Consider the following 15,508-nt stretch of genomic DNA (forward strand, 5'->3'; position numbering starts at 1 on the left):
AGACTCTTTAAATTGTGTACATTCAACATATACAGTTCCTTTGTATCTCAGCCACACTTCAATGATGCTGTTAAACTTTTTTTTTTTTAAAGAAAGGGTTTTTTTAATAATTAAAATGTAAAATAGCTTGCTATCAAAAATGTATATTCAGTTTCCTCTCTTTTTAGTCCTATCTGAATCCAGGAAGTTAAGTATATAGCTACATTTTTAACCTTTTAATCTCTCAAACACATAGATCAAATCCTGCTGTGGAAAATGATCTTGCATTACCAGAGAAACACAAGTTTTTGCATTTCTTTAAAGAGGGAGTTTTTTAAATCATTTGCTGTTTATGTTTATTCTCAGAAGTCCGTTTTTTACTTCAGTCACGACTGTACCTTGGTTGTGGGGAAACTCTAGCTCTAAGGAGTTATTTAGCTAAAATAAAAATGACATTTTAGCTATTGGTTCCTTCTTCCTTAAGTAGAGAAAATGTCATCCCCTTTGAATATTTGTTGAAAATGCTGCTTAGAGTCAAGGCCACTGATTGAAAGCCAATACATAATGGAATTCAAGTTATGCTGACAAGTAGAATAGGATATTTCTTGGGTGCTTGATAGAAGAATGCTCTTGTTTTGCCAGCTGTGAAAGCTGCTGTTGCGAGCCTGCTGAGAGTGTACTGTTGGCAGAAGCTCTTTGGAAATGATTTTCTGTTATATATGCCTATAACGTAGATCCAGAAGTGCTATGCCTTTCTCTGAATGATGGCATTTTCAATATGTAGCTATGCTTATTATCTCTTTATTAGATCATTTTACTATATCGTAAATAGGAGCTCCTTGTTCATTCACTTATTCACCGCACATCCAGTGAATGCCCACCGGTAGCAGGCTTTACCAGACCCTAGAGACCTCCTGAAAAGTAAGCTCTATGAAGTCAGGGGCTTTCTCTGTCTTGTTCACTGCTGTATACTCTATGTCTAAAAAGCATCTGACAAGTCACAAGTATTCAATCAATACTCGTTGAGTAATCGAAGAACAGTGCATCCCCTGGATATCCTCCCTCCGTCTTGGTAATTAAACTTAATGGCTGTAATTCTGTAATGAATTCCTGAATGACGAGTAACTGAATGACGAGTTTCTAATATAACTGGGATGGGCTTAATTCACAGCCCAATACTAATATTTTTTTCCTTAGTCCAGAATGGGTAAGAAATTTCATCAGTGCTCACTTTGATTCCACTAGTTTTGGCATAAATGTTTTTCCGGGCAATGGGCTGGAAAATATGAAACTCTCTTCTCTCAGTGAGTCTGTTCATATTGGGCCTTTGAGCATTTACAGGGAGTTAGTTTTATCTTTTGAAACCTTCTTGTCGTATTGTTGGCTCCAGTATCTGGTAACCTACTTTAAAAGGCAAAAACAAACAAATGGACGAAGCAAAATAAAAATCGCCAAACACTCCAAAAATGGTACTTGGAGAATAATCCAAAGAAATATAAATGCGTATAGCACATTAGTAAAACTTATTTAAAACTGGTCAAGTCCTCCTTCTCCTAACCCTGCATTTGCTGTCCTGACCCTACAGAGAATCCTTTTTTTTTGCCCAGCTCCAGATTATCCTGATTCAGATTGGTATGCTGTCTGGGCTCCCTGAGTTCTACTCCTGCTCTTTCTTCCCTTCCCTCCCCCCCGTACCCCCCCAATGTCATTTTCCTTCTCACTGCTTTCCTGGTTTCCTCTTTTTTCCCCCCTCTTTCTTTCTTTACCTGATCTTTCCCACATAGTGTACCTACCCATATTTCCTTAGATATTTACAATTTTCAGGAGTTGGAAGAGGCAACACATCATAAATTTTGGTCTAGCTTGTGGTGGGCATGAGTTTCCCTTCTGACTGTAGGACTTTCTATGGTTAATGCCTCATTGACTGGGATCTCTATTAAGAGTTATTATTTTGTGTATCTTTGGAGAATGAAGTTTGAGGTGTTTTGAAATAGTGTTATAAGTGAATATTGCTTGATGAAAATGAATTGCCATTTCTATTTGGGGTTTCTCAATTTTGATTTTTAAAAATGTACAACTAATATATTTTCTGTGACAAAAATTAATCTGTTGAGTGCTTATTTAATCCCTTATTTATTCATAGTAATGCATTTGGAAGATATTTGCATCCCCTTGGTGTTCAGATGAAGAACAGAGGCACAGAAAAGTCACATAACTTACCCAGCATCGCTAATCAGTAGGAGAAGGTCCAGGATTTAGACAGGAAGTCAAGCCCCAGAGAAGAGATTCATAACCACCATAGCATGCTGTTCCTCTGAGCAAATATTTAGAACTGTGATAAGTTGTGTCGAATTAGAAAGCTTCCTATGCTATGGACACTGACCCTGTGAGACTCTTCCAACCCACTCTTCCTCCAGAGCATAAGCATCTCTCTAAGATCCCAGAGACTTGCAGGTGGGGAGCAGGAGATGACTCTCTGTGCCAGTCCTTTTCATAGTGGCTTGTCCCCATTGCTGCTCTTCACGGGACACATAAAGGAGTAGCATTTGGCTCATGTCTTTTCTGTACCAAGAGTATCATTCCTTTATTTGCTTTTCAGAGTCCCTTTAAAAGTCTGCATGGCATTTGATATAGAAAAAAGGATAAAATACTTTACAGAGAGAGAAAAAGAGAGAGAGAATGAGCACAGATTTAAGTGCAATTTTGCTGTTTTAATCCATGTTGTTAAAGATAACACTTTTCTTCCCTGTGATGTGCGAGATAAATCTTCTCTTTCGCAAAGTGCACTACAAGCTGACAAACGTACACACTTTGATCATGTTGTGCACTTTTCTGCTAAGTCCCAGTTGTACACCACATATGGAGATGAAAATATTGTTACAAAAGGCGTGATTACACTTATTTGAATCTTAGAACAAATTTTATTTAACTATCACTAAAGGATCAATTACATTAGACCAAGTTGCTGTTTTGCTTCTATCTCTAGAAAGGTAGAAAGAAATGATGTCAGGGATATTTAGGGTGGAGAGTTGTGATATTATGATTTATAATAAGTATGTATTTGTCTTTTCTCATCTTTTGGGGACAGAACTCCTAAAAATTGTTGGAATCTTCTAAGTGATAGAAATAATGAAGGTATCTTTTGTTATATTAATAAGGTGACTGGGGAAGCCCTTAGGTATTCTGAGGATTAGGGCTGGTTACTGGGAGAACCAACACTGGGATCGATTATACAGCTGGAGCTTCCTGTCCCCCCCCCCCCCAACCTCTAGGAAGGGTGAGGGTCTGGAGATTGAGTTCAGTCACCAATGGCTGATGACTTAATCCAGCAGGCCTATGTAATGAAGCCTCCATAAAACCCCAAAAGGAGAGCTTCTGGATTGGTGGACACCTGGAGATTGGGGGAGAGTGAAGCACTCAAAGAGGGCATGGAAGCTCTGTGCTCTTTTTCTACATCTTGCCCTCTGCATCTCTTCCATCTGGCTATTCCTGAGTTATATAGTCTTATAATGAACTGGTGATCTAGTAAGTGAAATGTTTCTCTGAGTTCTCTGAGTTGCTCAAGCCAATTAATTGAACCCAAGGAGGAATTTGGGAACCACTGATTTGTAGCCAGTTGGTCTGAAGTAGAGTTAAAATTGGGATTGTGACTCATGCCTAAGTAGGGTGGTGGGCAGTCTTGTAGGACCGGACCCCCAAACCTCTGGGACCTGATGCCATTTCTAGGGAGATAGTGTCAGAATTGAATTGAATTGTAGGGTATCTTGTTGGTGTCAGGAGAATGGGTTGGTGGTGGTGGAGAAACTCCTCTCCTCCAGAACTGGGATCTGGACACTTTGGAGTGTTTATGTGTTTTTACTGTCATTAAGAAAAAAACAAAAACTGGCTGTTTGGTTTTTGTTCATTGCTATTTTCTGAAGGCACATTCATAAGAAATGAATAATGGTTGATTAAGTCTCATCTTTATTTGGCCAAAGTGGTTAATTGTAGGCAATTTCTTGTGGTCAATCAAAAATTGTGACCAGTTTTCACCAGTAGTCTAGTCATTCTCTCTGACAATTGATAAATGGTAATTTTGTTGATTTGTTTATGCACCAAACTGAAGCTTGTCATGCAGATCTAACAGGTTATACAGGTTATACAACCAGAGACTTGACCTGATTAACTTAGAACTTAACTTGACAGAAATTGTGAACCAACCAACACTGGTAATAATCATGTTGCTTAAGAAAATCGTATTTAATATTCTATACACAGCTTTGTAAGTAATTTCATTCCTAATAATTTAATCCTTCTCGATTTTCAGCACAGTTGGAACTTAGTGCTGTGACATTGTTTCTTGTTTTATTTTCCTCCTTCCACATTATTAATAGAGATTTTGTTCTTAAAAATAAGCAACAACTGAAAATGTGATACTTTATCCTTTCAGATTGCTTTAACAAAACTTATCTTTTGAAATACTGGGGAGTTTTATAATCCTAGTTCTGTTGTCTGAGCTGGCCTGATTCTAGTTTTGTGCTGTTTATGGAGGTTGCCTTTCTTTGTGCAATAAATTCTCTCTGAAGAGGAGCTTTGAAATTAAGCAATAAAATTTCACTAATTATTTGACGTATTCTGTCATTTTAGAGATTCGTTTCTCTATGAGTTTTAATTTGTATAAATGGTAAGTGCCCCTTCAGATCCCCATTCAGCGAAGGACCCATTGGCTTTGCCATTAGGCTGCTCTACTGGCCCTTGAAGGGTTGTTTGGCTGCAGAGAGCTGCCAAGCCCAATCTCTAACCCCACCCCTTCCCTCCTACCTCAGGATGGGGCCCACATTCAATTGATGGGGAATCTATAGTGATCTAGTTCAAAACAAGTCTGGGAGCCATTCTAGTCTCAGTGCTCCCTGTGGTGTTGGGAGGTTGTCATTGGGCCACAGCCAACTGGACTTCTCTGCTCAGAACCGCTTCCTTTCTTGACCCTCCAGAAGATGGAGGCCAAGGAAAAATATGCGTTTCAAATTCCTCCTAAGGGTGCTTCCTGGGGAGCCCAACCTGTAATAACCTTGTCTCAGACACTCAAGGCTCCAGCTTTTCATGGATCTATAGGAAAATGTTAAGTGAAACAGAATGTATGGTTGTTTTCACAGCAACTATTGCTTCTTAATAGATGGCACCATCAATAGTTTCGTAGTTTTTACTATTGTGTTATTCTTTTAAAGGGTTAAATTCTAATTTTCAAGCCAGATCTTCAAAATATTTATGGACTCTCCTTGAAAAGAGACTTGGATTTTTAGGGTAGGAATTGGGGGGTTGAAGAAAAGAATGTAAGTAACTTTTCCCATTTTCTTACGTTGAAGTTGCCCTAATCAGATTGTGTTGACCAATGATAGGTTTAAAGTGACATCTAGTCATCTTATTTATGGTGTAGACAAATGGACAAGTATCACTTCTCAGAATTTTGGATATTTGGTAATATTATACAAAGAGTGGTGAAGGATTCAAAATATGATTGGTTGACAATCCCATGTTTTAAGTCTGAATGCAACTATCTCTCCTGTCAGTTTTAGCGGTAGTGCTTATCTGGTCACGGTGGTGATGATGATGATTAACAACAATAATAATGTAGCACATTTGTATATACCTTTATCATAATACCCTTTTCAATTTGATTCTCTTGACATCGCTGGGAGATGGTTATTCTGGTTCTTGTTACAGAAAGGAGGAAACTGAGAGGTGAGAGATTAGTCTCAGGTCACACAGAATCAACTCTCAGGTCTTCTGATGATGTCAGGTCTGTTTTCTTCTTTACTCCAATACCGTTTTGCACTGGCAAATCAACACGTGTGAACATACATTTTACCTCTCAGACCTGAGACATCAGGCTACTCACCCATGAACTAAAGAGATAAACCTTGCAAAATGGGATTATTTATAAAATTTGCTCTTGAATCAAAGAGAGCAAATTATTGTGTCACCCTACAGATGGATGAACTAAGGCTAAGGTGGTATTCTAATTCCTGGAACGCTGATAAAAACTGTTTTGGGAGGCAGACCCATTTCAGTGACAACTTCCTCTGAAATATCAGGTCCACATTTGTTTATTTCTTTTACATCACTTATTTTTTTTTAAAGATTTTATTTATTTATTTGACAGACAGAGATCACAAGTAGGCAGAGAGGCAAGCAGAGAGAGACGAGGAAGCAGGCCCCCTGCTGAGCAGAGAGCCCAACGTGGGGCTCGATCCCAGGACCCTGGGATCATGACCTGAGCTGAAGGCAGTTGCTTAACCCACTGAGCCACCCAGGCACCCTACACATCACTTATTTTTTAACATGTAATTACGTGTATCCTTTTGTTTCTCTACTTGACTGAGAGGTGTTTCAAGGTGGAACTGTCTCATATCTATTTCTCTGTGCCAGCAGTGCCTTAATAAGTCTTCCATCTTTTCACCCAACAAAGGTTTGTTGAAGTCTTTTTGTGCCAAACACAGTGATAGGCAATATGGGGTATGGTGGTAAATGTGAAAGACAAGGTCCCAGTAGTCATACAGTCTATACTCTAAGGTGAGAAAAAAAAAAAATAGAAGAATATAAGTATCATGGTTGCTGTAATGCAAAGGAGACATAGAATATCAAGGACTTGAGGAAGGTCTGAAGACATGCATTTGCAGGGATAATGGGAACGTTTTAAGGGTAGACCTTAAAGTTTAAACTGAAGAAGTTTAAGTCAGTTCTAAGAAATCCGCACAGATTCAAAGTATCTAGTATTGTATTTTTACAGCCGTCAATTGATTTATAAGGGGAAACCTGCTGGGTTTTTTTTTTAATGAATCTGTAAGTTTGCTTTATTTTATTCCTCAATCATTTGTACCTACTTAACCATTAAGCAACAGGTATGGTCGATTGTGGATAAGCAAGATGACAGAAAAAGTTTAGACTTTGAGTCAGACAGACATGGCTCTGAACCTGGGCTCCAGACTCTTGGTAGCTGTGATACCCCTGTTTCTCAGTGTCCTCATCAGATATATGTGATAATATCAGTCTTAGATTGCTGCCATTAGGACCAGTGAGGTATCAGTGAATGAGACTGAAAATGAGTGGTCTTCTGTGTTGTGGAATGTACATAAAGTGTTCAGTTCTGTGATTGATCTTCCAATTATTATTAAATAATCAAAAGAAAAAAAAACTTATACAAGCAAGGAGATCAGACAGCAAATTCCAGAAAACAGCCAGTTATAAATTCCTCCATGTAACATTCTTTTCCTACACTTTAGGAAAGTGCTAAGCTTTAGAAATTATTTCTTACAGAGCTGGGAAGCCGACAGAACAGGAAAGTTGGTGTCCCTTGAATTGCATACAGTCAACACTCAGGTTGAGATGTGGACAATAGAACAATAGACATATTCTGTGATGGAGGGCAACTCCTCTTTCTCCTACTCATGCCAGGAGTCTAAATCAAGTCAGATATATTTAAAATTGAAAACATTATATAATGTAGGAAAGGTACTATAGGCATTGTAGGTATAAGTATTGGAGGAAAACATCTTTGATGAAAAATGAATGCTTGACTAAATTTCACTGATGTTTTTACCAAACCCTAACAGTATATAATGACTTCTTTTGAAATCATAAGACCATTTTGGGGGTGGGGTGATGACATTTATTACTGCATTTTGATATTTCCTATGCAATCATCTTTCATCATTAGATAATTTTGCATTATCATCTGGCTATTCTTATGTGTACATCTTGGCATTCAATTATATTACAAGATGCTGAAGATAGGCAATCTTTGAATGTCTATAGCTCCTGAAACATAGTAGACCATGAGTGCTTGGGAATGGATTAACTGTTGGACTTTTTGACGGATGTGAAGATACAAAGTGTGAATGAGTTTCAGGGCTGAATCTTCTAGTTCTAATCATTTGAGAAGTAATACAGTCCACAGTTTAACAAACTATCCATAAGGCATCAAACAACAAGATGCCATAAGGAACAGGATCTCCATATTTGTTCAGCTGAAATAAATTAATTGTGTAGTCCCTCTTTCCAGGAAAACACAAATTGACCAAGCTGACAAGTATGAGGCATAGGCATAAAAGATATGAAATGGATTTAGAGCCTGTGAAAATCCAACCTAACTAACTCAGCTTAAAGTTTGATAGATCTGTAGTGAATGAATAAATCAGTGAATTCAGACTACACTATGTCTGGATTGCCTGTTTGTCTCATCTGAAATAATCATAATAAAATTTTTTCAGCCTTCATTTCTTTCAGCTATGGAGTCAGTAGTAATCTCTGAATGATACTTAGGATATGACATATCTTTAATTGGATGCTTAAGTAATCACAGCAATTTAATTAAAAGGGCAGTCATATTTTAAAATAGCTATTGTTCCCGAGAGTGTTACGGTTTTGTTCTCACATTTCTACAGTTACCTAATGCTTCTACTCATCAGTTTTTTGATTTTTAAAAACATTATGTAGTTCTCAACTTACCACTAGTCTTTGTCTCAAACGTTTTCTCTTCAAAATATGTGTTGTTTCTTTCTGTTCGCATTTGCTAGCCCCCTCTCCAAAGCTTGTAGTTTTTCAGAGCTCCGTCATTCACCTTTTCTTCTCTTTGGTGGGGTCACCTGGGTGGCTCAGTCAGTTAAGCATCTGACTTCAGCTTGCATCATGATTCCAGGGTCCTGGGACCGAGGCCCATGTTGGGCTCTCTGCTCAGTGGGGAGTCTGCTTCTCCCTCTCCTCTCACAAAGAAATAAAATTTAAATATATATATATATATATATATATATATAATTATATGTTAATTTAATTTTATATTTATATATGTGTATGTGTGTGTGTGTGTGTGTGTGTGTGTGATTTTCCCTCTTTGTGATTTGTTCACTCCCAACCCTTCAACTACCGACTACATCAGTACCTGACAGAACTGTTATTACATTTTCTGTCTCTTCCTTTAGCTCCAGATCAGCTTCTTCAGTTTGATGTTGCATGGGTTCTTCAAGGACAACTTGTCCTGAATCAAAAATCCTTCTTTTCTCCTCTACATGCCTGTGCACCCACCTGTGGTGCTTACTTGTGTACCGGTGACGTCACATAACCTGGTCACAAAGGCCAAAATCTTAGTGACATGCTTAGTGGTTTCCCATTACCTCACTACTTGGATGAAATCAGTGCAGCCTAAATATATAGAATTTTTATTTGTAACTCCTACCTCAATAAAGCCAGAAGAAAATAGTACGAAGCTTCTCTGATTCTAACTCAAATTCTAACAGCTCCAGTGGTTCCTTCACTGGAACCAGCCCTAGTCACATTGTCTCAGGCATCCTCAGTGCCTCTTCCAGTAACCTCCTCACGGACCTCAGTGCCTTCCGTCCTTTCCACTCCAGGTTGTCCTGTGCAACAGGCACCCGCCTCCATTTTTCTTTCACAGACATTCACAGATGAAACGTCTTTCTGTGGGCTCCTTGAAAGAGTGAGGAGATAGAAATATTGAGTGAGGCAGTTAAGCACTTTAATTATTCATAATCTTCCACAGGACCTGCACACGCCGTGCTTGATCTGGCCCCCATCTGCCTCTCATCTTTGTCTCACACTTCTCTCCCTCTCACTCATTAGCCCTGCTGACTTGTTCCTGCCCTGCTCTTTCCTGCCCTTTCTCATGCTGCCTTCACCCATTCTCTCTTCTTTCTGACCCCAACACCACTTTAGGGAGACTTTTCTTGAACACTCCTCCATGTAAATTGAATGCCCTTGCTCTTCCTCATGGGACTTGCCATAATTTAAAATTATATACTTATTTTTGGCGTTTTGTTGTGTGTTAAGCCTATTTCACCTACAACATTTCTGAACTCTGAAGGTGGAGTCAGTGTCTGTTTTATTCACCATTGCATCCACAGCCCCTGTGCAGTATCTGGCAGATAGTGGGCATGCAATAAATATTTAATGAAAGAATGAATCAATCATCACAACTACTAGTGGCATATTTGTAGGCTAGCTATCTACAGGCTCTGTCTGTGGATTATGGGCAATTCCCACCCCCTAAAATAGTTAGTAAGAATATTGCTTATTGTAGGAATAACTCTGACGATGCTCTAACTTATGAAAGATATGACCTTCAGTACGCTAGCATTGTTATTGTACATTATTGCCACACATGGCAAGTCTGATCACAACACATTGGACACCCATTGTTTGGCTACCAGACATTTCTTCTTTATTTGGCTACCTGAGGTTTCTTCCTAAGGCATAAAACTCATCATGTAATTCTCCTACGTACAAACTTTTAATGTATTCCCATTGTTTTCAAGATAAGGTACAAATTGTTTGGCATGTCTAACAAAGTCCTTCTCAAGCTGGGCCTGGCCATTCTTTTCAGCTTCAGCCCCAACCAGTCTTAACCATAGGCCATAATCAAACATGATTCATACCTTGGCTTCTACCAGAAATGTCCCATTTTTGTCCCTAGATGGATGCATATTTGCTCTTTAAAATTCGGCTCTCTTAAGCACCTGAGTTACTCCTTCCTTTGTGTTCCCATTGTGTAGGTATATCCTCTTTATTCTAAAATTTACCACATATTCTATGATAATTTATTGGGGTGCCTGTCTCCCAGACTAGATGGTAACTCCTGGATTAGACTGTGTATTCCCAGTGTCCAGCCCAATATATAACATATAATGGAACCTAGTAATATTTGGGTGATTGAATGTATTTGGCAATTGGTTGGAAGTAAAAAGCCTTTGCTCACTGAGGCAATTTATAAATGGTGATGTAATTTTCATCTGACTCAAAAAAAAACCCATTTAAGCCATAATGGAACTGAAACATATTGCTAATATTCCTTTTTATTCTAATATTAGAATATGTTCTCTTTCTATTCCACTGAGATTGAGGACCCTTGATAGGTGGCAGAGATCTTTTGTAAACTTTCTCTTTGGTTTCTCATGGCCTTAGAAGGAGAAGCCAAAGAAAGAGTTCATTCTTTCTTTCTAGCTCTCTCTTCCTTCCTTCCTACCTACCTACCTACCTACCTTCCTTCCTGCCTTTCTTCTTTCTCTCTCCCTTTGTTTCTTTTCTTTTCTTTTTTTTTTTTTTTTTTGGTATGATAATGGGATGGAGTTTCTGCCATTTTGGTTTACTCAATGGAGACATAATATCAGCGGAGGGTTCAAATCTTTGGGACTTGTCTGTGTCTTAGATAGTCTCAAATACCACTTGTCTCATAACACACCATTTTGCTGATACATAAAAATCTTTCTGTAATAAATACTATGAGCTATAAAATGAAATTAACTTTAAAGGAGGTCTACTAATAAAAGTAGGAAAAGGATCTTTTTACTTAATAAGTGGTCTCATCTCTAAGACATACTCATTTTATTAATCCAGGCACTTGTTTTTCCATGTACATCAAATGAATCAAAATTGCCGTTCTTTTTTGTACTCCCTTGACTCTCATTACACATTTTGTATCCTTTGGTTTTTATTATAGTTATCCACAAAACTAGTATTGAAACTTGGAAAATAAAACAACAACCCTGATGTATGATTAAATGATTGATGTCATTTATTTGATATATATTGTAATGTGAACAAACATTCATTAGATGAGAATGACACATGTTTTGAAATTCAATATACTTTGAATCATATGTTTTTATAAAGCAGCTAACCTCATTAAGTTGGTTAATTAAATAAGTGCCTTTTCTGAGTCACACTCTCTCTCTTTTTAAAATAGGTGGTGTTTGCATTGCTCAATCACAGAAAATCCCACGTGAACCAAGACCTGGAGAATTTGAAAAAATTATCAAACGCCTGCTAGAAACACCTAATGCACGGGCAGTGATTATGTTTGCCAATGAAGATGACATCAGGTGCTGATTAATTTTATTCCTGGTGTAGGATCACATTTGCAACACACATTTTTTTTTAAACATATTTCATATTCAATGTACAATCTTATGAAATTTCACAGGAACTGCAACATTCATGCAATTACAGACTTCTGCTGCAGAGACACAACAGCCTTCTAGTTTCTAAGTCTGAAATGGCTAGAGAGTAAAACCTGAGGACTGAAAGAAATGAGACAAGTAAGGATGATAGCCAGAATGATGTGAATGAGGTTAAGGATGAGGCTGATTAACAGGTGCTGGAGTTAAAGTCTCTAGTATGTTTCCTTTAGAAATGATAAAATTCAAGCAGTTAGTGATTGACTAGTTAGTTTAACAGTGACTTACTGAGTGCATATAATTTGATATAACTGGTCTTGTATCATTCCTAAGTGTAGTGTTTCTTGATAAATATGGTATGTTTTATTTCTTTTTATTCCTGTAGGAGGATATTGGAAGCAGCAAAGAAATTAAACCAAAGTGGTCATTTTCTCTGGATTGGCTCAGATAGTTGGGGATCCAAAATAGCACCTGTTTATCAACAAGAGGAGATTGCAGAAGGGGCTGTGACGATTTTGCCCAAAAGAGCATCAATTGATGGTAAGTACAAGCCATAGAAACTTTGTTTCATTCCAATTGAATCAAAGCTCAAAGGCAAAACCAGTGTATCACCATAGGATGAAATGCACCCATTGTTGATGACTCTGGATAGAATTTTTAATTCTGATGGTAGAATTACCAAGACAGTAACTCTTTAACCCAGCATATACTTTTCATTAAAAAAGAGTACCCATTAGAATTTTTTTCTTAAAAAAAAGAGAGTTAGCGTTGTTTTTAGCCATTTCCACGATGTTGCCTCCTAACCTTGAATATTTCTACGGCACAGATGATGGATACAGCGCTGTCATTGTGAGAGCTGCTTTATAAAAAATGGAGACATGCTGGGCTGATCTTATGGGTATATTAATGCAACAGCAAAGATACAGAGCCTCCCTGAAAGGAAGACTGTCTCGCAGATAGCCTTTCCAATGGTCTTAGCAGTGACTGAAATGCCTACCTTCCCCATTGTCTTCTGGAGAAGGCATTAGTTCCAGTTGGTCTCCCTTCCATGAGGTGGTCCCCTGAGCAGCTGACACTTTGGCCCATTACCCCTGACCCCATAATATTACATTAACACTGATTAGTTTATTGGATTAGCTGAAAATGGAACAGATAGGAAAGATACATTTTGAGTGAAGTAGAAGCATAGAGACCTGGAGAATTGATTCCGCCAGGAGACAGAGAGAAGAATGAGAAAAGTGTGAGTTGGTTCTGAATATATAGCAGAAATTTGCTGGCGGCTGTGATGTAGAGGAGCGGGGGGGTTTCGAGGATAACAACAGGCTCTCCTCTTCCGTTCATCTGTTGAGCCAGGTGCCGAAATGGTGAACAGCAAGGGTGATAATATTGTCCACTGATTACCCTTGGCCTTTACCATATGGGAAGACTGATTTCTGGGCTACTGGTTCCTCCCATTTGTTAATACTTTTTTTTCTTTTCTTTTCCCTCATGCAATGATCACAACATAACTTAATTTCCACTCAAAAGCTTTGACAGTATTTGGTTTTACTTTTGAAAGAATACTAAAATCATAACTTTCTTCCCTAAAATAGGGTTTGATCGCTATTTTAGAAGCCGAACTCTTGCCAATAATCGAAGAAATGTGTGGTTTGCAGAATTTTGGGAGGAGAATTTTGGATGCAAGTTAGGATCACATGGAAAGAGGAACAGTCATATAAAGAAATGCACAGGTAACCACTGAAATGTTTTCCTTGGTGCATTTGTTTTATTATTACCTGAGAAATGAAGTTTTTCGGGATGGATAATGATCTATTTCTTTACCTCTCTTACTAGTTTCTCATCAGGGTTGAGCATACGCTGATCATTCAGCAAACCTGTGTGTACTCATTGGTTCTAGAGTTGACATGTATTTCTTGACCCCATGCAATGTGCCCAACACTGGGCTATTTGAATTCTATTTAAAAACATTTTTTGAGTTTCTGCTATGTATAGAAAACCTTAATAGGTTTGGTTAGATATAGACAAACCAGCAAAAAATGATACTGGTCTCCAGGTACCTAACATGTAGTGAGGTTGATGATTATAATACATGATATGTGAGAGTCTCTTTTTTTCACTCTATCAACCCATGGCCCCTATAGTACAATTATCCCCCATGTCCTGCATAGCTCTTGCAGCTATGATTTTTTGATGCTTTATCTTCTATATCATGTGCTTAAAAATAATAGTGATATTAAATGTACATATTTTGAATGTAAGAATGAAACATTTTTTAATTTTCAGATAACATGATGATGTACATAGAACCATGTATGGAATTTCAAAAATTAGAGTTAAGTACTCACTTTAGCAAAACCATAGACAAAGGTCAATATAAAAAACATTTTTAACTATATATATCTCTATGTATCTCTCTCTCTATGGTTTCTTTTATAGAAACTAACATGTGGAAAATGAAATTTAAAGAATCCTGTTAATAGCAAGATCACCAAACATAAAACACCAGGGATAATTTTAACAAAGAGACATAAATCTTCTATACTGAATACTACAAAACTTGAATGAGCCTTTTATAACCATATACCCCTCTCTTGTCTACCCCTCAGACCCATATTTTGATAGATTCTCCTTTCCCTGTAATCCCTCTAATCACTCCCTTGGAAATAGCTGCTCAATAGAAGGTATAATATGATCAATTCTAGAGCAGACGTATACACAGAGTAAGGAGGGGGTGTGAAAAATGGGTAACATACTGTGGAGGGGTCTAACTTCAGGCTTCCTGTGTGCCAGGCACCCTTCCAGGAACTGGAACGGAGAGGAAGTCTGTGCTCACGGGCCTTACACTCCAGTGTGAGGAGACAGGCACTAAATAAGGAAGTAGATAAATGAACAGAGACTTCCAGATGCTAAGGTGTGCTTCCGGGAAATACAAGGGGATGAATGTAAAAAGCTGAGCAGGTGGTATTGGCCCGGAGGGTGACCAGTAGGTTGTGCAGTCACAGAATGCTTCTCCAAGCAGGTGACGTTTGAGATGAGACCTGAATGGTAAGATGTTATCAGCCACATGAAGATATGATGGCAAACTATCCCAGGATCTAGGGCAAGTCTCCCTTGTTGAAGCTACTGGTGATTGGGGGTGGGGAGGAACAAGGTGGCTGGAGTGAGGGAGGGAGGGTAGTAAGTGAGAGGAAGAGTGATGGCCAACGAGGCTAAAGAGATAGGATGGGGTCACATCATGCAAGGTCTTCAAGTTATGTCTAGAAACTTGAGTGCTGGGGCAGGGCTGGGGGTTAGGCTTTATCCTACCTGTAGGATAGGATTACTCAAGGCTTTGGATCTAGGACATTGCTCAGGTACCTGTTTTCAAGCAGATTCCCCTGGCAGAGGTGTGAGAAGGGCTGGAGGTCAGGAGAGAAAAAAGGAGAAAGGTCAGTCAGCCCTTCTGCTAGTCCTGGTGATGGACAGTCGTAGCCTGTAGAAGGATGCGCAGGTCCGGACAGAACACAGAGGAAAGAAGTCCTGGGAAGTTGCATTGATAGTGCATGGTGACGAACACTGGTGTGGGGTTGAGAGATGGAGGCTCCGAA

At 38.5% G+C, this 15,508-nt stretch overlaps 1 protein-coding gene across 6 annotated transcripts in view; it reads left to right on the plus strand.

The window, feature by feature from the left end:
- The window catches only part of GRM8 (glutamate metabotropic receptor 8), a 741,710-nt gene that overhangs the window by 336,480 nt on the left and 389,722 nt on the right, over positions 1–15,508 (plus strand). For all 6 annotated transcript variants that reach the window (XM_082694091.1, XM_082694093.1, XM_082694094.1 and 3 more), the window contains exons 4-6: positions 11,711–11,846; positions 12,307–12,461; positions 13,514–13,651. In XM_082694091.1, the coding sequence (XP_082550217.1) occupies positions 11,711–11,846; positions 12,307–12,461; positions 13,514–13,651 (429 nt within the window). The remainder of the gene's footprint in view (positions 1–11,710; positions 11,847–12,306; positions 12,462–13,513; positions 13,652–15,508) is intronic.

This window comes from Mustela nivalis (genome assembly GCF_964662115.1).
Source record: "Mustela nivalis genome assembly, chromosome: 12".
Lineage (NCBI taxonomy): Eukaryota > Metazoa > Chordata > Mammalia > Carnivora > Mustelidae > Mustela > Mustela nivalis.